General features: G+C 55.9%; 13 protein-coding genes and 1 non-coding gene across 14 annotated transcripts; 8 read left to right on the forward strand and 6 right to left on the reverse strand.

Annotated features, from left to right (window-relative positions):
• Positions 1-1,206, reverse strand: BDP55DRAFT_542538 (fatty acid hydroxylase superfamily protein; the record flags this gene model as incomplete). The annotated part of the gene is made up of 2 exons (XM_060568319.1): positions 1-410; positions 528-1,206. The coding sequence occupies 2 exons, from the start codon at positions 1,204-1,206 to the stop codon at positions 1-3; spliced, it is 1,089 nt and encodes a 362-aa protein (XP_060435223.1).
• Positions 1,207-1,457: 251 nt separating this feature from the next.
• BDP55DRAFT_267291 (uncharacterized protein) lies at positions 1,458-2,251 on the forward strand. Its single transcript, XM_060566384.1, has one exon. The coding sequence runs from the start codon at positions 1,775-1,777 to the stop codon at positions 2,207-2,209; it is 435 nt and encodes a 144-aa protein (XP_060435224.1). The 5' UTR covers positions 1,458-1,774; the 3' UTR covers positions 2,210-2,251.
• A 1,292-nt stretch (positions 2,252-3,543) lies between these two features.
• Positions 3,544-4,525, forward strand: BDP55DRAFT_690396 (translationally-controlled tumor protein; the record flags this gene model as incomplete). Its single annotated transcript, XM_060576854.1, has 5 exons — positions 3,544-3,558; positions 3,748-3,859; positions 3,995-4,132; positions 4,210-4,372; positions 4,441-4,525. The coding sequence occupies 5 exons, from the start codon at positions 3,544-3,546 to the stop codon at positions 4,523-4,525; spliced, it is 513 nt and encodes a 170-aa protein (XP_060435225.1).
• Positions 4,526-4,880: 355 nt separating this feature from the next.
• Positions 4,881-6,587, reverse strand: BDP55DRAFT_267249 (uncharacterized protein). The gene is made up of 2 exons (XM_060566383.1): positions 6,355-6,587; positions 4,881-6,290 (listed from the first exon to the last, which is right to left on the reverse strand). Exons 1-2 carry the CDS (start codon positions 6,430-6,432, stop codon positions 5,025-5,027), a joined length of 1,344 nt encoding a protein of 447 aa, XP_060435226.1. The 5' UTR covers positions 6,433-6,587; the 3' UTR covers positions 4,881-5,024.
• A 335-nt stretch (positions 6,588-6,922) lies between these two features.
• BDP55DRAFT_541906 (Mis12 protein-domain-containing protein) lies at positions 6,923-8,013 on the forward strand (the record flags this gene model as incomplete). The annotated part of the gene is made up of 2 exons (XM_060568260.1): positions 6,923-6,985; positions 7,042-8,013. The coding sequence occupies 2 exons, from the start codon at positions 6,923-6,925 to the stop codon at positions 8,011-8,013; spliced, it is 1,035 nt and encodes a 344-aa protein (XP_060435227.1).
• Positions 8,014-8,818: 805 nt separating this feature from the next.
• BDP55DRAFT_267083 (uncharacterized protein) lies at positions 8,819-10,715 on the forward strand. Its single transcript, XM_060566382.1, has 2 exons — positions 8,819-8,823; positions 8,883-10,715. Exon 2 carries the CDS (start codon positions 9,036-9,038, stop codon positions 10,386-10,388), a length of 1,353 nt encoding a protein of 450 aa, XP_060435228.1. The 5' UTR covers positions 8,819-8,823; positions 8,883-9,035; the 3' UTR covers positions 10,389-10,715.
• Positions 10,716-11,579: 864 nt separating this feature from the next.
• On the forward strand, positions 11,580-13,020 carry BDP55DRAFT_724106 (zinc carboxypeptidase; the record flags this gene model as incomplete). The annotated part of the gene is made up of 3 exons (XM_060578844.1): positions 11,580-12,152; positions 12,207-12,321; positions 12,377-13,020. 3 exons carry the CDS (start codon positions 11,580-11,582, stop codon positions 13,018-13,020), a joined length of 1,332 nt encoding a protein of 443 aa, XP_060435229.1.
• Positions 13,021-13,636: 616 nt separating this feature from the next.
• On the forward strand, positions 13,637-14,750 carry BDP55DRAFT_267408 (ankyrin repeat-containing domain protein). The gene is made up of 2 exons (XM_060566386.1): positions 13,637-14,684; positions 14,749-14,750. The coding sequence occupies exon 1, from the start codon at positions 13,904-13,906 to the stop codon at positions 14,528-14,530; it is 627 nt and encodes a 208-aa protein (XP_060435230.1). The 5' UTR covers positions 13,637-13,903; the 3' UTR covers positions 14,531-14,684; positions 14,749-14,750.
• Positions 14,751-15,360: 610 nt separating this feature from the next.
• On the reverse strand, positions 15,361-18,222 carry BDP55DRAFT_267362 (uncharacterized protein). The gene is made up of 2 exons (XM_060566385.1): positions 18,099-18,222; positions 15,361-17,974 (listed from the first exon to the last, which is right to left on the reverse strand). The coding sequence occupies exons 1-2, from the start codon at positions 18,126-18,128 to the stop codon at positions 15,425-15,427; spliced, it is 2,580 nt and encodes an 859-aa protein (XP_060435231.1). The 5' UTR covers positions 18,129-18,222; the 3' UTR covers positions 15,361-15,424.
• Positions 18,223-18,316: 94 nt separating this feature from the next.
• BDP55DRAFT_541740 (glutathione S-transferase) lies at positions 18,317-19,234 on the reverse strand (the record flags this gene model as incomplete). The annotated part of the gene is made up of 3 exons (XM_060568249.1): positions 18,317-18,699; positions 18,751-19,136; positions 19,194-19,234. 3 exons carry the CDS (start codon positions 19,232-19,234, stop codon positions 18,317-18,319), a joined length of 810 nt encoding a protein of 269 aa, XP_060435232.1.
• A 587-nt stretch (positions 19,235-19,821) lies between these two features.
• Positions 19,822-19,902, reverse strand: BDP55DRAFT_t51. The gene has a single exon. It is a non-coding gene; the product is annotated as a tRNA-Ser (tRNA).
• A 377-nt stretch (positions 19,903-20,279) lies between these two features.
• Positions 20,280-20,760, forward strand: BDP55DRAFT_724109 (uncharacterized protein; the record flags this gene model as incomplete). Its single annotated transcript, XM_060578845.1, has 4 exons — positions 20,280-20,298; positions 20,356-20,391; positions 20,529-20,644; positions 20,707-20,760. 4 exons carry the CDS (start codon positions 20,280-20,282, stop codon positions 20,758-20,760), a joined length of 225 nt encoding a protein of 74 aa, XP_060435233.1.
• Positions 20,761-21,051: 291 nt separating this feature from the next.
• Positions 21,052-21,917, reverse strand: BDP55DRAFT_724110 (Sin3 associated polypeptide p18-domain-containing protein; the record flags this gene model as incomplete). Its single annotated transcript, XM_060578846.1, has 2 exons — positions 21,052-21,787; positions 21,844-21,917. 2 exons carry the CDS (start codon positions 21,915-21,917, stop codon positions 21,052-21,054), a joined length of 810 nt encoding a protein of 269 aa, XP_060435234.1.
• Positions 21,918-22,482: 565 nt separating this feature from the next.
• Positions 22,483-23,870, forward strand: BDP55DRAFT_267510 (uncharacterized protein). The gene is made up of 2 exons (XM_060566387.1): positions 22,483-23,353; positions 23,419-23,870. Exons 1-2 carry the CDS (start codon positions 22,610-22,612, stop codon positions 23,740-23,742), a joined length of 1,068 nt encoding a protein of 355 aa, XP_060435235.1. The 5' UTR covers positions 22,483-22,609; the 3' UTR covers positions 23,743-23,870.
• The last annotated feature ends 633 nt before the right edge of the window (positions 23,871-24,503 follow it).

Genomic DNA, 24,503 nt, shown 5'->3' on the forward strand with positions numbered 1-24,503 from the left:
TCATTCGGACTTGGCCGCCACCGCGGCTCCCTTGCCCTTTGACGCCAGCAACCGGTTCTGCCTGTCGCCCTTGTACCGCGTGTCCAGGGCGCGGTCCCAGAAGATGAAGAAGGGCTGGGAGAAGTTGGTCTTGATGCCCCACGTCTGGTGGTGGATATCGTGGTAGGCGGCGTTGTTGCTCGTGATGTGCTGGAGGGGGTCCCAGGGCAGCGAGTAGCCGCAGTGGTCGTCGACGGTCTTGACGGTGGACAGACAAAAGAACAGCAGTCCCTGCCTTGCGCTCATGCCGGTGAGGAGGAAGCCGATGCCCGCGCCGAGGGTGTCGAGGAGGAAGCCCTCGAACGGGTGGTTGTAGAGGGCGCCGTAGGCGTAGGGGACGTAGAGACGGTGGTGTCTCGAGTGGAAGGTCGCTGGGAGAGATGTTGTGTTAGTTGAGCTGTTTGCCACTTTGCGCCGAAACCACCCCCGGAGGCCATTCGGCCGAGTCGGAGTCCCGAGAGGGTCTGGGGATTTGGGCTGTCACTTACTGTACATCCACTTGTTTACGTGCATGAGGCGGTGGAGAAAGTACTGCCATGTGTCCAAGATAGAGATGGCGGCGAAGAGCTGGACTCCGGGAATAGCGAGCCAGTAGATTGCCTTTGCGACGAGCAGCTCCCAGGCGGCGAAGACGGGGACGGCGTGCGACCCGTCGAGCTCGGTGGTAAGGAAGGGGTAGTGGCCGCCGGCGAGCGCACCGGCAATGAAGGGGTGAGTGGCGGACATGTTCTTTGCGAGGGAAGCGGCGTTGAGGCCGAGCAGGCCGAGGATGGTGGGCAGGGCGCGCTGAGCAACGCGGATGCGGGTGGCCCAGACGGCGACGTCATAATTTTCCTTGCCGGTGAATTGCTCCTCGTCAATGTACTCGAGGAAGACGGACATGCCGACCTGAATGAGCTGCTGGAGGAGGACGTCGCGGGCGACCTCGTAGCGGGAAACGTGGTTGCGCTTGGTGATCTCCTCGGGGGTGTGCAGACGGTACTGGGGCCAGACGTCGTAGACGTCAATGACGTGGAAGAAGAGCGACAGGATCCAGTAGACGACGATGGGGAGGAAGATGCGCAGGTAGACGTCGGGCAGGCCGGGAATGAGGTCGGCATAGGGCTTGAGGGTGTATTCCGGCAAGGGCGGGAGGTCGCCGACGGTCGACGTGAAGTTTGCCGCCATCGTGGGTGGGATGGTTTCGTTTACCATGGCGGGTTTTCGGTTTCGGCGGTTTCTCTCTCGTTTTGCTCGGTCGGTTCGGATGTGGTGGGATTAGGGATTGCGTCGGTCAAAGGAATATTGAATTGTATGCTCGCGGGCGTCTCAAGGCGAGGAATCGGAGGAACGAAGATTGAAAGAAGAAAAAAGGGAGTGACAGGTTCGTGTGGCGGATGAGTCGGTTTGTAAGGAGCGGACGGAAGTTGGATATATGAGATGCCAATCCTTGGGGGTGCCAGTGCTAGGTGGGTGGGATGGTGGTTGGGTGGAGGATGTCAAAGCAGAGAGCGAAGCACAGGGCTGAGACGGAGCAGAGCAGCAGCAGGCGAGTTGTAATTAGTAGTCAGGTAGGTAGTACTGTAAGGTAGTGAGTGTGGTAGTGAGAGAATGGACGTCGGGAGACTGGTGGCGAGTTGGTTCGAGGTTTCACTAGCTTGGACTAGCATTGGCCCTTGTTCGCAATGCGCCCAAAAAAGTTGCATGTATTACGCTGACCAGAGTGACTTGCGCGCCCGGTGCATGCGGTGCTTGGATGCGCCTGATAGTAGGTACAAATGGACCTTATCTGGGTACCTTGCTCTGTGGATTGTACGGATCGTTGAGTCTGATTAGCGGCGACGTCGGGGCTATTTTTTTCTCCCTCTACGGAGTACACAGTAATAGGTCCATCTCTCTCATAGGTATCCGTACGCAGGTATCGCCGCGCCGGGTTCCCAGGCCCAGGAATGATGCGCTTTTATCAATCTCGCTTGTGAAAAGGCGCGGGCCTCTGGCCTTTCGACCGTCTCCCGGCTTTTGCCACAGATCGAACCACAACTGTTCACTTGGCTCCCCCGGCCTTTCGACATGGTCAACCGAACCTGAAGTCTATTATGGAAATAGTCGAATCCCACGGCCGCGGTATCCGGATAGTGAATCGTCGACAACACGTCAACGCGTACTCTCTTCGAGCAACTCTACTTGGTGAGCCTGCTTTTCAATCACTTTCATCACGGACGGACTTGTATCGAGTGCCCGTCACGAGTTTGCTCGCGTAAATTGCGGCGGGCTCTACAGGCTTGCCCATGCTGTCATCACCTCTTTAACCATGTGCGGCTTGCTACGCTGCCGTGTCAGGCCACCGGGCCCTCCCCTGTCGATGCCGTAAATACGCGGACGCTTCGGTAGCTTAAGTAAGCCCGTGTTACCGCGATGCGATCGAGTGCCAAGCGCCGAATGGTGTTGTCTCCAAGAGGGGGGCTTAGGTAAACCGTAAGGCAATTTCACAAGCATGATGCGCCCACTCTGCACTTGAATAAGCGCCCCTTTTCTCAGATGATCCAGCGACATTTCATGGAGCCTATCAGTGAGACCAAACAACAAGAAGGAAGACTGAAGAATGAGAGGATAATAAAAATGACGAGGGATGCTGTCAAAGGAGGATCAAAATCAATGTTTTGTCTCAAGGGCGGTCCTTGATCATGAATGCCATCCCACTCCCAACCCCATGTGTCGGGCTCTTTACAAAACACCAGACGATGTTACACGTCAGGAGTGTTCATGTGACCCGGAAGAACTGTTTGATAGGAGCCTTGGGCTGGGCTGGGCTCACCGCTCTCGACCAGCCGCAGAACGTAATTGAGGCTATCCCAGCTTCAATGCCATTAAGCCACGACCCATGGTGGGTATCATAAAAGGCCCTTCAGCGGCAGCGGCGCCGAGGGCTCGAGTTTAGATCTACGGCTTAGGTAAGACGCCGAGACTACCTCGCCAAAATCAACACCACATGCTCCAGACCAATCAATCTTGGCCGAGAAAAATGCCACAGGCGCCAACGATGCTCGGTGCATTTGAAGTATGGCCAATGAAGTGTTTCTCTATACAATCACTTGAACGATAAGATAAAAAAGGCAGACAGTCAGCGAAATACTGTCGTAGGAGACCTTGAAAGTCGAGTCTCATCGGGTTGATATCTCCTTCAGGCTCTGGTCCCACGTCCCGCACCTACAGTGTTCTCGCCTTTCGGGCAGCCCGCCACGTTGTTAGGGATCTGGCGGAAACCAACGGCTTCAGTACTAACAGCCAATGAGTACGGATACAGGAACCCGCCTGGCTTTTTTTGCCGCCAGTCCGAATAAAGACTAGCTCAGAAAACCCCACCAAACACAGTCCCTCCCACTTGCCAAATTTGCGAACACTTTTCGCCCTTCAAAAGCGACCCCCCTCCTTTCTGCTCATTCCTCCTACCTCTCCAGACCCAGACAACGAACTTGCCGTCTCGCCAATACCTCACCTCCTCGACACCTCAGACAAACCGCCAAGATGATTATCTACAAGGTATGACTTTCTTGTTATCGCGAAACTACAATCTCCCTTGGGAAGTAGAATGGTTTATGCCATTGGGCAAAGCTGTTTTTTTACCCCTCCTTCGGAAATCCCCCGCCATTGGACGGCGGGGAATGAGAAAAAAATGTTGTTTTGAGATACGGAACACCTTTGAGTGCTGACTGAACAACCGCACCACAGGACATTCTTACCGGAGACGAGATCATCTCGGACTCCTACGACCTCAAGGACGTCGATGGCATTGTCTTCGAGGCCGACTGCGCCATGATCACCGAGGGCGCCGTCAACGTCGGTTCGTGAACCACTCACCCGCCACCACACACACACACACACACACACCCCCGCTGGGTGCTTACCCCGCGCGCTTCCCAACCCATCGATATAATCAAGGAACAAAAACATTTTCTGACGAGTGACATTCACACAGACACCGGCGCCAACGCCTCCGCCGAGGAGGCTGAGGAGGGTGCTGAGGACGCCGAGATCAAGGTCAACAACATTGTCCACTCTTTCCGCCTCCAGTCCACCCAGTTCGACAAGAAGAGCTTCCTCGGCTACCTCAAGGGTCAGTACAAGGCAGACCCCTAACGAAGCTCGCTCCAAATGCTTGAAGGAAGTAGCTGACAAGCTTCCGCAAAACAGGCTACATGAAGGCCGTCAAGACTGCCCTTCAGGAGAAGAACGCCCCCGCTGAGAAGATCACCGCCTTCGAGAAGGGTGCCCAGAAGTACGTCAAGGAGACCCTCCTTCCCAACTTCAAGGACTACGAGTTCTACACCGGCGAGTCGATGAACCCCGATGGAATGTAAGCAAAATCCCCTACCCAAAAATAACCTCTCGTTTCCCGCCCAACAGACGCTAACCTGTCGACAGGGTCGTCCTCCTCAACTACCGCGAGGATGGTGTCACCCCCTACATCATCGTCTGGCAGCACGGCCTCGAGGGCATGAAGGTTTAAATCTCGACACGGAATTAATTCTTTCCCTGTCTTTTTTTACTCGAGATTTTGTCGGTGTTTTTGTTCGGGACCGAAGAATTTGACGTCTTACAAAAACACCTTTGCTATAGCGTACCACCCATCTGCTTTGGCATATATCCCTTCCAAAAGCCTTCGTAGCAAGCAAAAAATAAAAAAGTGCACACCAGGCGTCGGCCGTGCTTATGACCATATGAACGAAACAGCCTTTTTTTTTATATACGCATTTGCTCGACGAACTTCATTCTATACTTGAAAAGTGAATAACAGTGCTTTGCTTCCGGAAATCCCACAACAGCAAACTGATTCGGTTTCCTTTTTTTCAATACTACCCCGCAAAGCTGAAGGTAGCCTGACCATTAACAAAACGCCACGGAATGCATTGGCCGGCCGCAAAGTAAAAGCGTAATAATGCACCAACCCCGCCTCACATCGTACGTGATGTCCACCAGCCACCACCGCCTCACAAAACCTGCTGCGCTCAAAACGTCGGTTTGGTTGCCAAGGGAATCGGAGGAGGTGCATCATCGTCGTCGCCAGGCCCTGGTGCTCGAGGCGAAGGCACAGGCGGCGGCGCTGGTGCTCCAGCCAGCTGGGGCTTCTTCTTTGGGGGCGGCGGTGGAGGCGGCTTCTTCTTCCCGATGGCGTTCACCAGCCCAGGCGGAGGCGACAGCGGGCTCGGTGCCCCAGGCGTGGCCGCGGGCGCAGTTGTGGTAGTAGTGTCCGCGGTAGTCGCGGCTTGCTTCTGCCCTACCTGGTCGTTGTAGAAGCTCTTTGCCTTTCCGGCATAGTTTCCAGCCTTTTCCGTGATGCCGTATTTCTGGTTAAAGTTGTTGGCGCTCTGGACCCCGGACTTGACCTGCTCGCCGTGCCGCTGGCGGAAGTTGTTGAACGTCGATGCGGCGGACCGGGCGTCGGAGACAGAGACGGACGACGGGTTCTTGTGGAAGTCGGATGCGGTGCGTAGCGCGGCTTGCTTCTGCTCCGTCGTGGTGCCCTCTGTCGGCGGCGGGGTGGAGGACTGGTGGTTGGCGGCGGCGGACTTGCCCAGCTTGGCGAATCTGTTTTGCAACTCGCTCATGTGGCCGCCGCCACCGCTGCTGCTACTGGTAGGCGGAGGCGGCGGCGGCGAGAAGGCTCCGGTCCGGGGAGGTGGCGCGGGGCTGCTGGCGTTGGATCGGGTCGGTGGTTCCGGGGCGGACTTTCCAATGCCTAGTGCAGATACGGAGACGCCTGCTGCTCCTAGTCTGTTCATTGCGTTCTGGTTGAGGTATCCGCCGCCGCTGCTTGATGCCGGTGGTGGTGCGGGTGACGCCGGTCTCCCTACCGACGAAGCGGAGGGTGTTCTGGGCGGCAGTCTCGGTGGTAAGCTCGGGGGCGGCGGCCGTGCGGCGGCGGCTTGACCCGGCACCGGCGTCCGTCCGTCGGCGCCATCCTTTCTTCCTGGCGGGGGCGGCAGATGGGCGGTCGAGAGGCCTGTGGTATCTGTGCGCCACGGCCTGGGCGGCGCCGGTTCTTCCTCTACGCCTTCCTCATGTTGCTGCTGATATCGGTTCGAGTCGTCGTACGGCGGCGGTGGTACGCCAGGTGATGTTGCGTTGGAACGTGATGGCGGGGGCGGGGGTGCAATTGTCCCCGGGACACGCTTTGGCGGCGGTGCAAAGGTAGAGGGATCTGTGAGGGACGTTAGGGGTCTGGCGACGCGCTCCTCTTTGTCACTATCCGTTTTCCTTCCCAAGAGGCCGTTCTGTCGTGTGTCTGGTCAGTTTCCCCTTTGCAGTTGCAGAGACGCACCACGCCCGGTGACATACCATTTGGCCCTTGAAGGTGGTGCCCGGCTTCTCGGGGTGCCAGCCATTCTTCATGAAATTTCCAAAGTTCGACGACATTTTTGCGGAGGCCTTGGATCGAACAAAGGGAAAAGGAGGAAGGAAGTGTTGCTGTTGACTCGTGCCCTTGGCGTGTGGAAAGGGGAGATTTTGTCGACGACAGGTTGTGCAATTAATGTAAAAGCACCGGTGGAGGCTCGCATTGCGTCGTCTCCAGCGGTGGTTCTCTGTCAGCGCTCCATCCTGGTTTCCTGCGTGACGTCGCCCGAGGTGCGTGGCAGTGTTACCCGCTATCGAAATCGCTAAAATTACGGGTGTCGCCGTGCTGGGCCGCTGGACTGGAAATTCGGGGGAGTGCCCCCCCTGCTGGACGCCTTGCGATTCAGGCCTTCATCCCCCGGCCCCCCCTCTCGGGAGAATAGACCCCTCGGTCAATGTGCCTTACCAAATATTGACTTTCGTCGCGTCCGTCGCGTCTTTGAAGAGGGCACTTTGTCCGCCCACTCAACCACGAACCTCCCCAGACAAGCCCATCAGCCGATTGAACACGATGGCGCAGCGCACGATAATCGACATCGAACTCTTGACAGAACATCTGGGGTACGCACCAATTGTAAGTCTACATTTGGCACAGAGATCACGCGGCGCCTCAAGACTAACGTCTCCCAGTCGCTCCTAGACAGCATCATCAACAATGTCAACGCCGTAGCCGACAAGACGCTTGACCGCGTCGAGCAGGGTCTCTCAAAAGCGCCCCCAAAAGCGCTCGGGTTCGAAAAGGCGCTGAAGCAGAAGAAACGGTCCGCGGACGAGGTTGTCGACGTCGAGGAGACGGCGAAGCTCGAGATCGTCGACGGCGTCCACAAGTTGGAGACGCTGCTGTGCGCGGCGATTGACAAGAATTTCGACAAGTTTGAGCTGTACGTCATGAAGAACATCCTGAGCATCCAGCAGGGCCAGCGAAACTGGATGCGCCTCGCCCACTACGACGGTCTCGACTTCAACGCCACGCACGAGGACGCGCCGACGAGGGAGAGCGTTGATGCGCTGAGGAGGAAGCTACAGGCCAGCCAGCGGCTGAACGTGATGCTGCACGCCGAGCAGGCGAAGAACGCGGCGCTGCTGGCGAAGCTCCGAGGGGTCATTGGCGGTAAGCCCGCCGGATCCAGGGCTTCGCTGGCGGGACAGGTCAAGGTCGAGGGGTCCGACGACAGGGCGCCGTTCCAGTTCCTGCAGGAGAAGGGTGACTTGGCAGACGGAGATTTCAAAGCGCCCATAACGACCACGACCGCCTTCAACATGTCGCAACTCCAGGCGCTGCGTGCGTTGTCAACGTCGCTGCGTAATATCATGCCCGATCTCAAGGACCCGTCCAGCACCGGGGACGGCCCCGAGAAGCAAAAGAGTTGGAGACGAGAGAGGATGGAGTATGTCGAGGGGGCTACGCGGAAGCATCTGGAGCATGTGCGTGGGCTGGAGCTCGGCAAGGATGGTGATGTGCGCGATGGCGAGTGGCAGGGCGAGGGCAGGAAGTTTGCCATGGGTGAGGTGGAGGGGCTCGAGCAAGTGGTTGCCGCGCTCGGGGGAGGTTCCGGAGAATCTACTGAGCAGCCCGATCCCGACGCGATGGACGAGTCATGAAGTGAGATTTCGGATGTCAACTTCTTTGAGAAGATTGAAATGAACTCACAAGCTCGCCACCGACAGGGCATACCGCGAGACACTGGCTGCTCAGAGTACGCTCAACGGCTTCGTCGTTATCTTAGTCGCCACGGGAGAGCGAATGGGCCCTCTGAGCAAGAGCCAAATCGCCCGACCTGGCATCCCAGCTATCACTCAGCCGGATCCCAATCGACCTTGAGGACTTAAGAGAAGCCGGCAAATTCAATCGCGCCACCTGCTACTTCTATGGCAGGATGGAAGCCCGATGTGCCTGCGACAGGCAAAGCCCGTAGCTCCCCCAAGGCAAGCACAAAGAGATGGAGAGTCGCTGTCTGGGATCCAGCCAACGTTGGGGCGTCAACACGGTAGGGGAATTCACGTGGACCACGGCCACGGTGCGACAGACGGCTCGATAATGAAGACTTCCTTAGTGCTCGTGTCGAGATCACTTCTGGAGCCCGCGTCTCTGCTGGGGAGGAATCGTAAAGGAAGCAGAACATTGAGGTATGGGCAGAGACATATCACGGCTTGTTGGATTCAATATACGTGGAATAGGACATGGTTCAATCGAGATAGATTGCAGAGAGGAAGGGCAAGCGAGGAGAAGAGAAACCTTGCGCTCTAGGCCCATTGTTGAAACCTAAGCACACATAATGCGTTTCCCTTGTTCAACTCTGGTTGACAAGAGTCAAATCTTTACCTCAAGACCAACGGTCCGTCATTCCATCGGACACACTCGGTCAAGGAAGGAAGTTACGCCCCAAGTGAAAACAGGGCTCCTGCCTGTTGGTAAGTCGCATCATCCAAGCGAGGCAAGAGGTGAACGAAAACTGATGCATGACTTTTAGGAAAGAGCTTTGCCTACCTGCCTACTTAAGTCTACCTTGCCTTGACGCAATCCCTTTCAAACTTTTTTCCACCGCCCATCATCATCATCATCACTCGTCACCACCACCCAGGCCCTTCCGAGTTGTGTACCTCCCTCGGCGTCAACGACCAAGATGCCGCCTCACCTGCCTAACGAAGTTCTCCTCACAATCATCGAAGTCCTACGCAGTTCCAAATCGACCCACGAGCGCCCCAATGGCCCAGACTATGCCAACTTGTCCAAGCTTTGCCGCGTCTCCAAGGGGTTTCAGCAAGTCGTCAAGCCCTTTCTCTACGAGTCGATCTTTCTCCGTGATGATGAACTCGGCGCTTTTGTGGTTGCTGTTGAACACAAGCCCTACCTTGGAAGCTACGTCAAGGAGCTCAACGTTCCCAGTGATGGACTGACAGGCCTCACTCGCTTCTGGCTTCGGAAACGACTAAAAGAACGGCAAGACTCTGCCGATCATAGTCCTTTCAGGCGCGCCATCGTACTGGCTTTGAACATGCTCAATACTTGCAATGCTAATCTCGAAGGCGTCTATCTGCTGCTTCTGGCCATGCTGCTCCCGGAGGTCGAGGTCGTGCATTGCGAGCCCAACACAGAGATGATGAAATTCGTCGCCAAGGTGGACCACCCCGGACCTTTTCCTCGTCTACAACAGGTCTATGCCAAGGGGATTGAGCCTGATTGGGAAGGATGGGGTGTAGGGATGCCAGCCCGCCTGTGCGAACCCTTCCTCTCGCCGACAGTGCAGATTTTTCACGGCATTCGTGTCGAGTGGCTGCAGCATATCAAGTGGCGAACAGCAGAACGCATGTCATTGAGGTTAGTCCACCTCGGAGACTCGCTGTGCAACGGAACAGGCATGAAGGATCTTCTTAGTCGCTGTCCCGACCTTGAGACTCTCAGCATAACATGGGTAGATGAATACCTCCAGCACGTTACCGAGGGCACCGACTTCCCCTACTACGACGAAATTGGCGAGGCGCTGAGACGATATGGCAAGAACCTCCGAGAGCTCGAGCTGGACTGTCTTCAGGAAAATCACTCCAATTGCGATTACTATCGATCCGATGAGGAACTGCAACAGGAATATGTCGGTTCGCTGCAAGAATTGACGCGGCTGAAAACGCTCCGTTTGCCCCTTGACGCGCTACTTGGGCAAGAAATGGACGGCACAGATGGCCCGGAAGAGGAGGAGCATGGGACTAAGCTTCAGGCGCCTGCGCTGACCCTCAGCCATGTCTTGCCGAGCTCATTGGAGAAGTTAGAGCTGATGGGCTGCTCATCGAGTGAGGTGGAACGTTTGTACGTTCAGATACACGACTTGCTGGCGACCGGACGCATGGCATATCTGCGTTACATTTCGGTGGAAGGATGCGTGGGAAGATTTCAAAGCGAGATCGCTCCCCTCGGCTGGAACGCCAGTATCCTTGAGCACCGCTATATGACCCAGAAAACCTTGCTCATCACCAGGAATTGAGGCTCTCGGATTGCACAGGAATTTGATGAACCTCCCTGATGGGACTAGGAAACCGGATTCATGTGTCAGGTATAGTCCAAAGCATCAAAAATACGAACTAGGCAGGGGTTGAAATGGTATGAATGGTTAAGGAGACTGCATGCTCTGGCAATCCGAGTCTTTGGTTGGTATCGATGCCAAGTGGATGATACAGAACTAAGTAGCTCGCCGCTCAATACCTCATGATACTTCTACCTTTACTGTCGTTGCTTTCTACTCTGTAATTTTCTTGCCTAGAGAACATTCTTTGAGAGATATGGTAATGGCACAAATAAAAAGGCAAATAGATCTAAGAAGGGAGACATCTCTGTGTTGGTCCTATTCTATTGCCCACTTGGATGTTCAAGGTCCCCTGGTGACCCGGGACCCACTTCCGGGCCATTTCATCGGCGGCATCACCGCGCTCCACCAGGCCGGAGTCTTCGATGTAAGGTCCCTACATTGCCCAAAGATCTCACACGCAGTCAGTATGGTCCTCTAAAGCGCCAGGCCTCGAGATTTTACTCGTGAAATGGTGGAATGGATATCCCACCAGTAACCAATCACTCGGGCTTACAGCTACTGGCACAACATGCCGGTGAAGTGAGTTCCCTGTTCATTGTATCACGATAACAATGCACCTCTCCGAATATCCCGCACCAGAGACACTGCATCCATATCATTCGCTCTTTTCGTCTCGTCGAAATAAACATCCCGGACATTCCAGGTCTATCAACTTGACTCTCGGCTATCCTCGCAAGCCAAGACAACAAGGCCTAGCACCTACTGTTCTGGGTGTAGCCTCGCATTCGCGCGTACGACGTTGCAATTGAGTTTGCTACTCTCCTCAGCACGCCGAAAGGACTGGTTCACGGGATGGCTGTTCAAAATGCAACGCTGGCCCGCGAAACGTCGAGACTCGAGAGCGTCATACAAGCATCTCGGTCTTGGCTTGCATGGTTATTCACCGTTGACCCCTCACTTTTTGCCCTTTAGGTTCGCCGAGGCCAAGACGAGAATTTGGTGCGATTCGCACGGCGAGGGAAGGCGAAGGAAACCGCGTATAGATCCGTCAAAGATGTTACCATAAGAGCGTCAGACGCCAGTATGCTCGTACTCGTCTGGGCGGCGGACGAGTGTCGGCGAACTGGCTGTGTTCAATACAAAGTCATCATGAAGTTCACAGCTATACTCGCGTTCGTCACCCCGGCCATCGCCCTCGCCGGCAACGGTAGGATAACGACGCCCCCAGACGAAAAGGTCAACTACGACGGCTACCAGGTCTACCGCGTATCAACAGCCAATGCGCCATCAGGCCAACTCGCCCGCCTGCGCTCATTCCCGTCCATTGACCTTCAGGGCTCCGTTGAGGTCGCGATCCCGCCCAGTGAGGTTGAATCACTCAAGGCTTTGGGCCTGCTAGATGACGCGCAGCTTCTGGACAATGACCTCGGGCGGGCGATCAGGGCCGAGTCCGAGGTGGAACAGAAGCCCGGCTTGACCAAGAGGGGCGAGCTGCCGGACTTGAGCTGGTTCGACTCGTACCACGCATACGACGACCACGTACAGTACTGGAGGGACCTCCACGCTGCGTTTCCCGACAACTCGGAGTGGTTGGACATTGGTGCTTCGTACGAGGGCCGCAACATATTCGGCTTGCGGCTTTGGGGAGGCGAGGACACTGGGACCAAGCCCGTTGTCCTCTGGCATAGCACCGTTCATGCCAGGGAGTGGATTACGACAATGGTATGTGAGCCCATCCCCAGACGCTTTTGTAAGTGAGATTGTTAATGCCCGCAGACTGTCGAGTACTTGACCTACCAACTCATCGACGGGTACAAGTCCGGAGACCAAAATGTCACAGCCTTCTTTGACGCCTACGACTTTTACGTTGTGCCCTTTCACAACCCCGACGGTGAGTTAGAAATTCATCCTACAGACCCCCCGTCCAAATCACTTACAAAACACAGGCTTCGTATACAGCCAGACCACAAACCGCCTCTGGCGCAAGAACCGCCAGCCGCGCCCCAACACGACCTGCATTGGCACCGACGGCAACCGCAACTGGAACTTCCAGTGGGACTACCCCCTCGAGGACGGCAGCGTCTCCGCCGACCCGTGCGGCGAGACGTTCCGCGGCGTCGCGCCGGGCGACACGCCCGAGAACGTCGTCCTCTCGGCTCTCTCGCGAGAGCTGGCTGCTACTGCTACTAACTCTACGGGCGGCGGCGGCATTAGACTCTTCATCGACTGGCACAGCTACTCGCAGCTGATCCTCCTGCCCTGGGGCTTCTCCTGCGAGCCCGACGTGCTCCCCCGGAACCTCCAGGCGCAGCGGGACGTTGGCGCGGGGTACGCCGCGACGATTGCGGCGACGAGCGGGGAGACTTACGATGTCGGCCCTTCGTGTGAGATTCTGTACTATTCTACGGGATCGGCGAGGGATTTCCACCATGGGGCTTTGAACGCGACGTATTCGTGGAGCGTCGAGTTGCGGCCCAAGAGTGGTGGGAGCGGGGGGTCTGGATTCATTCTGGCGCCCGAGTTTATCTTGCCTACGGCGGAGGAGCATTGGGAAGGGATCAAGTATGTGCTGGGTGTCGTTGGTAAGTAATGTGTACGTGCCATGGACGGAGAGCTGCTAGGTAGACTACGTACGGCATGATATAGTATGCTGGAGAAGCACGCATCGCAGGGACGTTAGACCAGTATCGACTGCTATTGTCAGTCTTTCTTTCTTCTCGTTATTGACCAATCTCCAGTGATTCTATGCCTGTCTTTTTATCGCGTTGGTCCGCTTCTCCGAACCTATCCTCAAACCAGGCGTCCAAGGGACGAGGGTCTCAGATGCATAGTTAGTTCTATCGCCTCTTATTTGTGACGAAGACGAGCAGACGCCAAAACACCAAGTAATACTTTCACAACACTTTCACAATACGAGATTAGGAGCACGCCATGCTGGATACGCATACGCATGAGCGGAGGAACAGATGCATCTCCAAATTGTTATTTATTTGTTTGTTTTATCTGTCCTATTGCTCATAAGGCGGTGCTCAATGTTTTAGCGGGTCCAGATCTCATATGTGCCCGACGGCTACGTCTAGGCGCCCTTCATGCAGTTGTAAGGCTTAGACACGCCCAATTAACACTAATGCCTACACGAGGCGAGTTGAACTGGGCCACAGATGACCAACATGCTGTGATGGGACCATGCATTAGCTGGCATTGCTATTCTCAGCTCCCTGTTTCGTCCTACGTCAATCCGACCTAATCCCAAGGAATGCGGACCGCAGCAAGATGCTCTTAATCGTGCAGCGGAAACCGGACAGCTGGCAATTGTCAGGAAGCTTCTTGAGAAATACAATGTCGATCCTGCGCATGCACAAGATTCAAGCGGTAACATAGCATTTTCAAATGCAGCAAGATGTGGGCGCGTCGATGTGGTAAAGTTTCTCTTGAGATTTCGCAGAGTCGACCCCGATACACAGGTTTCCGGCATGGGCTTCCATCGGTGTGCTATGAGTCAAACGCCTGTTTCACTTGCGGCGGAAAGGGGATATCTGGATGTGGTCAAGGTTCTCCTTGAGTCTGGCAAGGTCCGTATAGACTTACGAGATGATCATGGCCATACACCCCTTTCACATGCGGCAGGACGTGGACATCTGGATGTGGTCAAGGTTCTCCTTGAGTCTGGCAAGGTCCGTATAGACTCACGAGATAATTATGGCCGTATACCCCTTTCATATGCGGCAGGACGTGGACATCTAGATGTGGTCAGGGTTCCCCTTGAGTCTGGCAAGGTCTGTCCAGATTCACGGGACATTCATGACCGCATGCCTCTCTCACACGCTGCTGAGGCCGGACACTTGGACGTTGCAAAGAAATTTCTGAAAATCGACGGAATCGACATCAACTCTAAAGATACCGATGAAAAAACGCCGCTCGGATATGCCGCACTTCATGGGCATTATGCACTAGTCAAGAAGTTTCTGGATACTGGCAATGCGGACGAGGAGTCTAAGAACCAGTCCCTTACCCTTGCGGTAGAGAAGAGCCATAAAGATATTGTCGGCTTGCTCTTGAGGTCCGACAGCCTTGAAGCCAAATTGGGCGATGAAAGGTAAATGGCACTGATTTCATTGGCAGTAGAGACTAATTGCCTTTCAGTCTTTCGTTTTCTGTATGAAAGGTGGAAAATAGATCTTGGTCTGACTAAGAAACGAAGGATACTCAACGGAAGCCTGGTCGCCCAAGCCATTACATATCACAATTATGCGGGTATAGTGGATGTATTCGAGTATATACTCGACGCCGGGAAATTGGATGTTAACTTTGAATACAGCTGGGAGTATGAGAACGGCAGTATTCATTATTCTACACTCCTTCGACGAGCCGCAAAAGAAGGACGGCATGAAAAGCTCTGCTCTCAAGAGGAGCCGACGTCAACTTAAGATCGGGAAGGAAAGGCGAGACAGCTCTTTTTACTGGTGTAAAATGTGGTCATTCGGGGGTTGTGAGAGCCTTGCTCCAGGCGGAAGGGATAGACCTCAGCTTGAGATGTAAAAAGGGGTTGACACCGCGTCTCATAGCCAAGAAACGCTTCGCTCGACACCAAAACTCTCCAGGCGGGCGGCAAGAGTTCATCATGTATAGCTTAGATAGGCACATACTTGCAATGCCATATTGTGGCGAGGCACTGGAAGCTTTGGAGAAAACCATCTTGGAAGGACAATGACGGAGGTGAGAGCCCGAGACGGAGTAGAAAACCCGTGTCTGAGGGCGGCAACTCCAAAATCATACAGGCTGTCGTTTTCAAAGACACCAACGAAAACTTATCATTCCGTAGTTTGCTTTATGCATAGGTCGGGGCTAAGAAGACTCGGTTCCTAAACGTACTGACTAGTCCCAGCTAAAAGATTTGACGAGAGACCTGAGAAACAGGGGTGTAATTGATTGTTGTACATCTATGATTTCTACTTGTACAAGAAATGGTCGACTCGGTACTCTACAGATCTACTCTACGCCTCCTCCTGCCCCGGCAATAGGCGATAATCATGAGCAAACGCCCAGAACCCGTGCTTCGAGTAGCGACCAGCCTTGTCCGCGGCCTGAGGCCTGGCCTGCTTGCGAACGGTATCAACCAGCTTCTTGGCGCCCTCAAAGTCGTGCCTGTGAACCAGGGACCGCAGCAGGGGGTCGAGCAGCGGCAAACCGGGCCAGATCCCCCAGTCATCAAGGTCGTAGACGACCTCGAGCGCGCTGTCGAGGTCGCCGGCGCGGTGGTAGTTCTTGATGACGCTCTCCCAAAAGACACGGTCCGTCAGGGCCCGCGTGCGCGCGCGGCGGTCCGCAACGAGGGCGCGCAGCGAGTCGAGGTCGGGCCGGCTCCGGTTGACGTAGTACTCGACGAGCATGGTGCACATCTCGGTTGACGGGTGGAGGCGGGAAGCCCGGAGGTGGGAGAGCAGCGCGGCCACGGCGTGCTTGCCGCTGTCGCCCGCCCGGACGAGGACGTGGAGCATCTTGCCAAAGGACTCCTGGTTGGGCTCGATGCCGCAGGCGGCCATCTCGGAAAACACCCTGTCCATCGTCTCCCGCTGCTCCTGCGGCGTCTGGTCTGGCAGGTCGCTGAGAGCCGCCTCCATGATGACGGTAAAGGTGGCCCCGTCCGGCGTGATGCCCGCCGTCTTCATGCTCGCGAGGATCCGGTCCGCTTCCTCGTGGGCCCCCTTTTTGAGCATGCGTGATAGGAGCATGTTGTAGGTGTAGATGTCGGGCTTGATGCCCTTGTCGGTCGCCCAGTCCAGTACGGTGCGGATCACCTCCATGTTATCGCGCCGGAGCAAGCCGGAAATGGCCGAGTTCACATTTGAGATGCCCGGTTCGACGGCCTTGCCTTGCGTGCCGTTCTTCACTGCCATGTTCCACAATCTATCCATCTCTTTGAGGGCACCCAGGCCGTCGTGTTCGCCGCCCAAAAGGCCGAGTGCGGAGATTCTGCTCGACCAGATCTGCTGGTCCAGCTTAACACCTGCATTTGTGATGAATTTCCACAAGTTCTCAATCGGCTCAAGCCGTCTGGCTTCTTTCCAGCCACTCATCATTGACGTGTACGTCCTGACTGTCGGAGCCATGCCTAGCGTCTTCATGTACGCCAATATCTCCTCCGTCAGCTTGGAAAAGCTTGCCCCTAGCCCGTACTTGCTACACGTAAGGAACAAGATGTAATCGAAAAGATCCGGAGAGCTCTGTAGTCTCAGAGTTCTGTCCTTATCGTTGGCCGGGTTGATCAGGTCTCTCCAGGCCTGTTGGATGGCCGCAGTGTCGTTTGCGCGAAAGACGGTCTCGAATCGTCGGTGCCACAGGGCATAGGAGAATCGCACCGCCGACTTGGCTTGCTCGGACTTGCCTGTAGACACGGTATCCAGCTCTTTCCACGTTCCGGGAGCCACGCGCGTCACCCTCCAATCCGCCCGGGGTTGAACATAGCTCCAGGCTTCGGCATGATCGCGGAAGAGCTCCTGCAGCATGTCTTTATCGAATTGCTTGACGATGCGATCCAGCGCTTCCAGCAGCGAGTGTGCCTCTACCCTGGCCTTGGTAATCATATGCTTGGACTCAGACAGCAATACATATGTGGCTACGAGGGCCGGTCCAAGGCCTGACGTTTCGTTGGCTGCAAAGAAGGGAAAGAGCGCGCGGAGGAGTTTGTCGGGCCTCTCAGTCCCCAGCAAGTCCCGCCGTGACGTGAGCCAAAACACGGGATCCGATTCTAGGCCGCTGTCTGCACGCTTCAAGCCCGAAAAGTGTTTCCAACATTCCACCAGATCCTCCAGCAGCCGATCCTCCACAGGCTGATTCTCCGGGTCCGCTCGAGTTGAGATGATTGCTCGCAAGAGGCCATTGATGAGTTCCAGTCGCTTCACAACCCTCTTGTTATTTATATGAGTATATAACTTGCATATGTCTACAGTTTGGGGGAGGTCTGTGGCCTCTATCGTCGCGAACTTGATCTTTGTGATTTGTTGTATGGCTTGGCTGGCTATGGTTGTAGTAACCTGGGGCAGATAGACACCCGAATTTTGCGCAGCTACCAAAAGCTTTGTGGTTATGAATGTGTATGCCTGTGTCGCAAACTCCAAGTCGGAGATCTTTTGTTTCTGTCTCTGCTGCAAGAGTTGGCTAAGCTCATCGGTAAGCGAGTAGAGCTGGTTGACGCCTGGGCCGGGGCTCGGAGTCGCCGGGGCGGGCTGTTTGCTGACGGTCTCCTCAAACAGATCCAGCACTCTCTGTCTCGCAGTCTCGTTGCTGCCGCCCTTAGGTCTCCTCGCGGGTGGTCGTGGCGCTTTTGGTTTTGGGGTTCGGGATGGCTGGTCCACAGCGGCGGACGGGGAGCTTGTCGTCGAGTTCGATCGGACCGCGCCGATTGTCGCCGCGCCGGCCAGAAGCCTCGAACGGCATTGAGCGCATACCGTCCTCGAGGCGAGCATGGCGTTCGTCTGGCCCTCGGTTGCGTTGGCGGGTTGAATTGGTTTGCAACTGTGAAGTTGCGAAAAAAAATAGAGCGCCTACGTCGGGGTGTCAATGGAAAAGCTACCGACAGCGGGAGGAACGCACGCCGATTTAGCGGGCCGGAACCCCTGCCGTTGGTCCCTGCGGTAGCGCTCCATTTGAGAAGCTTGGGCCACTCACTCCCACCCATGAGCTCTGGGACGAAACCATGATGATGAACCTTGCGAGGCGTTGTCATGTTACATCAGATGTTTACTCATGGTACCTCATTTAATGAGACGTACCCGGTGGTATGTCATACGCAGATCTGATACGATGCTTCAATACAAGTCAGTGTCAATTTAGTAAAGTGGTATATCTTCCTAGTCCCCCGATCCCAATTCATCAAACGTCACGTTTTACATCTTGGAGATTGTAGCCTCGAACTTGCCGTCAATCTCGCGAATCTTCTGTGCCGACCTCTCGTACCCGGGCTCCTTCTTGAGTCTTTCAATGTACTCAAACACACGGGGGTGCGCCGCCTTGGCAGAGCCGCCGGGCCAGCTCCCCAGACCGTCGAAGCGGGGCTGCGCGGCGATGAGCGCGAAGCTGAGGAGGATGTCAGCGGCTGAGAGGTGCTCGCCGCAAATGTACTTGCCGCCGTTGGGCGACGTCTCGAGCATCTGATCAATCATGGCCATGTGCTTCTTGGCGTTGGGGAAAACCATCATGCTGTAGATCCGGTTCGCCACCACCGAGGTGATGGGCCGGACGAGGAAGGGTACGTTGTCGGATTTCAGGGCTGACAGTGTGTGAGCGAGTAGTTTGCAGTATGAACCGAAGTGAGACTCACCTCCAATGACCAGAGACAGAGTGAGGACCGGGAGCAGACTGCCCTCAATGTAGTGGAGCAGGTACTGGCACCTCGAGTACTCCTCAGTCTCGCCGCCAATCTTGCCCTCCTGGCCGTCCTTCCACTTCTTGGGGATGAGGTTGGTGTTCTGGCCAAAGTGCTCGCACAGGTACTGCGTCATGTAGCCGCTCTCGGCCAGCTTGATGGACTCGCCAGAGCCGGTTGGGAAAATCTCAATCACGGGCGACTTGCCCAAGGGGTGAACCTTTGCCAGCTCGGGAGGCGCCAAGAGCGTCTGCTTATTCCTGTGGAACACTTCGATTTCGTAGTCAATCTTGAGCTCCTCGAGAAGCCATAGGATGTTCTGGGCTCTCGACTGCTCCAGCCTGATGAATTGGTGAGCTTGAAACACAGAGTTTGAGTGAAATTTGGATTCGACTTACCAGTAGAGCTTCACCTTGGGCTTCTGTTCACTTGCCGCCATATTGACGGGTTGATTTGATTCTCTTACTGATGAAATCTCAATTGAACGGTTCACTAAGTCTGGATCAACACCCCGATATGAGCCTGAATAGCAGCGATTCGACCTGATTGAGTTTCTAGGTCTCGTCCCTCATTATATACGTCACTAGCTCATCGGAAGGCAAAGGGCCCGGCCCCACCGAGCTCACCTTCAGGTGTTTCCCAAAACAAAAAGCACTTGGACCGCCGCCTGTCACAGGAACACAGCATGCGCAGCACGCAGCGGGCAGCCATTTTACAGCGTAGAACCACGAGGATGGTGCTCCACAATTTAGGCTTGCCTCGGCATCCAGCCAGAATTTCTCTAGTCGCCGGATAGACTGCACGTCGAGTCGGAGGGACTGTTGGCTCCGAATTGCATACCACATTGAGTCGCCGATCTATCGTTGTTCGGTCAGGTTTGGAGTAGAGCTCATGTCAACTGAGACGTGTTGGATCGTATCTCTACCACCTCTAGGGTTATCGAGTACAGTCGCAGTGCAATTGAAAAGCCGTGCCGCTGAGTCAAAAAGACAGGCGAGTAGAAGGCAAAAATTGCAAAAGGTTAAGCGTCAACGACAGGATTCGAACCTGCGCGACCGAAGCCACAGCCTTAGCAGGGCTGCCCATTAACCACTCTGGCACGTTGACTTGTGTTGCTTATGTAAACCCGAGCACTTTGCGTACACAACAAGCATGTGGAGTGGTCTGCTCGACCCGGAGCCCAGCAGTGTCGACCGGGAGTAGAACACTGTGGCAGAAAGAGATATTAGCAGCCTAGCGCACAGTGTGTGACAGTCCAGTCTGGCTAATGCGTGCCGCTTGATTGGCTGATGCCTGACAGTCGAGGCAGGACATCATTACCTAAGTAATCAACTCCCAAGGCTCGCGATTCATTGTGCCATCACGGAGCTTCACGTTGACGAGCGAAGCAGCAATTGCCCCTCGGAACCCCGCAAACCCTCGTCGGCCGACCGAATCAACTCCTTCCTGATCAACCTGCGAAACGGTCCTGATCATCAATCAAGATGGCAGGCCACCACCACAGTGAGTGCTCCAATTGACGCCGAAAAAACGACCAGAGTACTAATTCGATCAAACTAGAGCTGGCCCTTGACCCGGCCCTGGTCAAGTTGGGACGTACGTAGCCCGTTTTTCTTTCCACCGAACCGCCGAGTACGATGCGAGAAGATCCGTTCGCCGCGCAATTGGACTGCTGTGGGCGTGGGGAGACAATGGAGAGGAGCGAGAGGGCTGACCTTAGAGCAATCCAACAGACATGCAGAGCAACAGACACATCTTCTTCCGCTGGACCCCGAGAACCGCCCGCGTTACCTTCATGTACGCCGTGTTCGTGCCGTTCGTCGTCGGCTACATTGGCTACAAGACCGACGTGAGTTCCTCCCTTGTGACCCCTTCGGAACGCCGGAAGTACACATACTGACCGGTTTACAGGGCCTCTGGGATCTTCGGGCGAAGCGCAAGGGTGACTTGGTTTACGAGCGATAGACGGGGCACGATATCGAGGGGAGGATTGTGTAGATAGGCCCAGAGCCGTGGCCCGGAGTAGAGGAATGGAACATTGAACAAGTACTTTTCTCAAGCGCAACATAAGGATCGCAGGATGCTTGCACTGCTTTCAATGCAGTTGCAGATCTCACCCAACTTTTGAAGCAAGCAGACGTGAACCCCACAGCGCTTTCAAGTGACCATAACGCCGCCTGGTATACCCTTCAAACGAGCCAAAACGCCGTGCCAAATCACAAGCCCCGTCACCCGGGAATACAACTGCAAGCCGAATCACCACCTGTCGGGTCGTCTACCTCTACCGCGAGATCGGTCCGGTGGGTCATCGGGCAGCCTCTCGCCCCTCCGCCACTCTCCCTCAGGGAACCCACCGTCTCCGAACCCAGAGCGCCGACGGTCTCTATCCCAGCTCTGCCGTCCCCCGAACCCAGCGTCCCGACGCTGCCCCTGCGACGGCGGACCGCCCATCGGGCCTCTCGCACCGCCAAACTGCCCCGCCGCCCTATCGTTGCGCGCAGTCAAGGCCGGCGCTAGCGAGCCGTCCGGCAGCGGCGGCAGTATAGCGCACGAGACATAGTCCCCGACCACGAAATTGACCTCCTTAAGCGTCTTGTCCTTGGCCGAGTCAGCGTCGTCGGGTTGTTGGGCGCCGCCGCCGGCCGTAGCAGCGCCAGACATGTCAACATCGTCTACCCCGTCCTCCGCCTCGCCGTCGGCAGCCAGGAGCGCATCAGCCGTGCCGTCCCCGAGCACCACGCTCCCCAGGTCCTTGACCATGAACCGTGGCCCCTGCGCTTGTCCGTGGTGATGCTGCCCTCCCGCGTTGGCCCCCGCATTGCGGGTGTCGGGGTAGATGAGGCGGAAGGCGAGCCTCGTGCCCACGCAAGGGCTCGGCAGCAACGCCGGGTCTTCAGCTGTGATGAGCTCGGCGAGCTCGTTTAGGGAACAGTCGGGCCATGTGTAGAGTGACAGAAAGGGTGGAAGGCTCCTCGAAGTGAACTCGTCTGTTCTATAGGTCTGTTAGCATGAGGAACTAGCACCAGGCATCATAGAGACCTGACATACCTGTGAAATGACCCATTCTTATAGAAAAGCTGCAGAAGGAATGGCGTAGTATCCTCCCGCTGATGGGAAGCCATGCCGACGACCGTCAAGTACAGACAACCTGAGCTTCGACGTGAAGAAGAGACGACGTCGGAGAGTACGTATACGTATACTCGGTTGTGTGGAGTATTGGTAGTGAAAACAAGCTCGATGGTTCCTTTTTGACAAGCTCCAGGCCCCAGGTCCCCTTGCGACGAACAGGTACAAACAAGCACCGTTTTAGGCCCCCAAAAAAGGGAATCAAACGGGGGGGCTAGGAAAAGAGGAGGGAAGGGAAGAGCGGGAACTAGTTCTAAACTGCTGCAGTTGCCGCGTGCGTTCTGTGTGAGAGAGAAGAGCGTAGGAGTACGTATTTGCGGTGTGGTGTGCGTGGACGAAGAGGTGCGGGCGTGCGTCCCTCCCGACTGGAGTCAAGGTCGTAGGCGAGTGAGGCTGTGCAAGTTAAGCGCGATCTTCCAAAGCTTCCATGCATGGATCGTCCACCACACGCAGGGCGCCGTTCCCGAAAAACCTAAGCTTTTTTCTAATTGTCAATCCGGCAACGCTTTATCCGGTTTTCTCCCGTTCTCGTTTGACGACATCTCATCGACGTGGAGGCGAGTTCTGCTGTGGAAAACACACGACGAGACTGGCGATACCCACGACCGAACGGACCCACCCGAGACACACGAGACACCGACCATAGTGTACCCCCGACCGACAACAGCGATAGCGAACCGACGCCAAGATGGATTTTGCAGCCCTCATGTCCAAGGAGCTGGACAAGTCCAAGAAGCCCACTTCCACAGCAGCAGCAGCAGCCTCCTCCTCCTCCTCGAAATACATCAAACGAGCCGACGTCGAAGCGAAGCGCAGGGAGGACTACCTGGCAGAACAAGCCCGCGTCGAGGCCGAGCGGGAAGCCAAAGCCGCCGCGAAACGTAAGCGCGAGGAAGACGACGCGGCAGAGAACAAGGTCCGCGAGGAGAAGCGACAGAAGCTGGCCGAGGAGTCACGGCGGCGGCGCGAGGAGAAGGAAGCCGAGGAGGAACGCGCGCGGCGGAAACGGCTGGGGCTGCCCGAGCTCGTCAAATCTAATGCTGAAGACGACGACGATGCCGCTGTCGAAGAGGGCATGGAGGATATCCCCGACGGACAGCTCGCCGAGAAGCTGCGCGCGCTGGGCGAGCCGGCGACGCTCTTTGGCGAGGGCCACGGCGCGCGGCTGAGGCGGTACAGGCGGCTCACGACGGTGGTGACAAAGGGTCCCATCCCGACGACGCTGCAGCTCGTGGAGGAGAAGGACATGAAGGTGGACGCGGCGGTGCCCAAGGACAAGGAGGGCCGGCGGTGGCTGTTCCGGCAGCTGGCCTCCTACTTCACCATGGTCTTGACCGAGTACGAAAAGGCAATGGAGGCGGAGCGGCGCGACACGACGGCCAGCAAGACGGCATACAGCGCCATGGTGCAGAGTCGCGAGAACCTCAAGCCTGTATGCAACCACGTCTCCCTCTATCTACAGCTGACTGTCTTCAAAACATTGCTAATTATGTACAGCTCTTTCGCAAATTCGAAAAGTACGACCTCGACGACGACCTCCTCGCGCCCATTATCGAAATTGTCAAGGCCGCACAGGAGCGCCGCTACGTCGACGCAAACGACGGCTACCTCCGCCTCTCCATCGGCAAGGCCGCCTGGCCCATTGGTGTCACCATGGTCGGCATCCACGAGCGCAGCGCCCGCGAGAAGCTGCACGACGGCGAGCGCGGGCACGTCATGGGCGACGAGGTCACGCGCAAGTACTTGCAGAGCATCAAGCGCCTCCTCACCTTTGCGCAGGTCCGCTGGCCGCCCACCGACGTCCGGCAGTTGATGGGATGATGGACGAATACTGTGTGTATTGTCGGTGGATTACGAATACATCACGATCGCCGAGTCGCTCCGCCGTGTCCGTTACGCCTTGCTATCTAGTTCCCGAGGACGCATGACAAAGGATGGCCCAGATAGAGAGGCCGAGACGGCATGAGAAGGGGGGGAAAAAACTCTTTTCGAGACTCCTGGGCGTGTCCCGGATCGCGAATCCGGATGGAACTCGAACGGTGGTTGAGGGTGGGACAAGGAAACTGGGCAAAGTCGCATGTCATGCCGCCCCCCTTCTCACCCCCTTACTGCTACATCCTCCCCCCTTCTCTTGGTCCATTTTGGAGACCCGAACGAAACATCATACGCATGGTACCATCTTGCTCATACAGCCTCTCTTTTTTTTTTTTTCTTTCTCATTTCTAGCGGATGTATTTTACTCCCGGGTCATCGCTTCGACACGGGGAGCACATTTCCACCACACGGAGGATACCTCGGAGACACACACAGAGAGAGGGGGGCGGGGGCTAATAATCGTCAGAAAGGCGAAAGCGAAGCGCGATTGTGGACATGCTCGGTGCCCTGTGCCTGGTGTGGATGATGGATCCCATGCAGCATCATTGACGATGGAGGACTAGGAGGGGGCCGGGGGCTAGAAAGTAACAGGGGAACTGCTTGAGAACCAAAAACCTACGGACTGCCTGATGCAGGCTAGGTAGGACCGCACGTAGGAGAAGCAGGAAATAAAAAAAAAACCCACCATAAAGGAAGCAAAAAAGTTG

The sequence above is a fragment of the Colletotrichum godetiae genome (genome assembly GCF_030913485.1).
Source record: "Colletotrichum godetiae strain CBS 193.32 chromosome Unknown BDP55scaffold_4, whole genome shotgun sequence".
Lineage (NCBI taxonomy): Eukaryota > Fungi > Ascomycota > Sordariomycetes > Glomerellales > Glomerellaceae > Colletotrichum > Colletotrichum godetiae.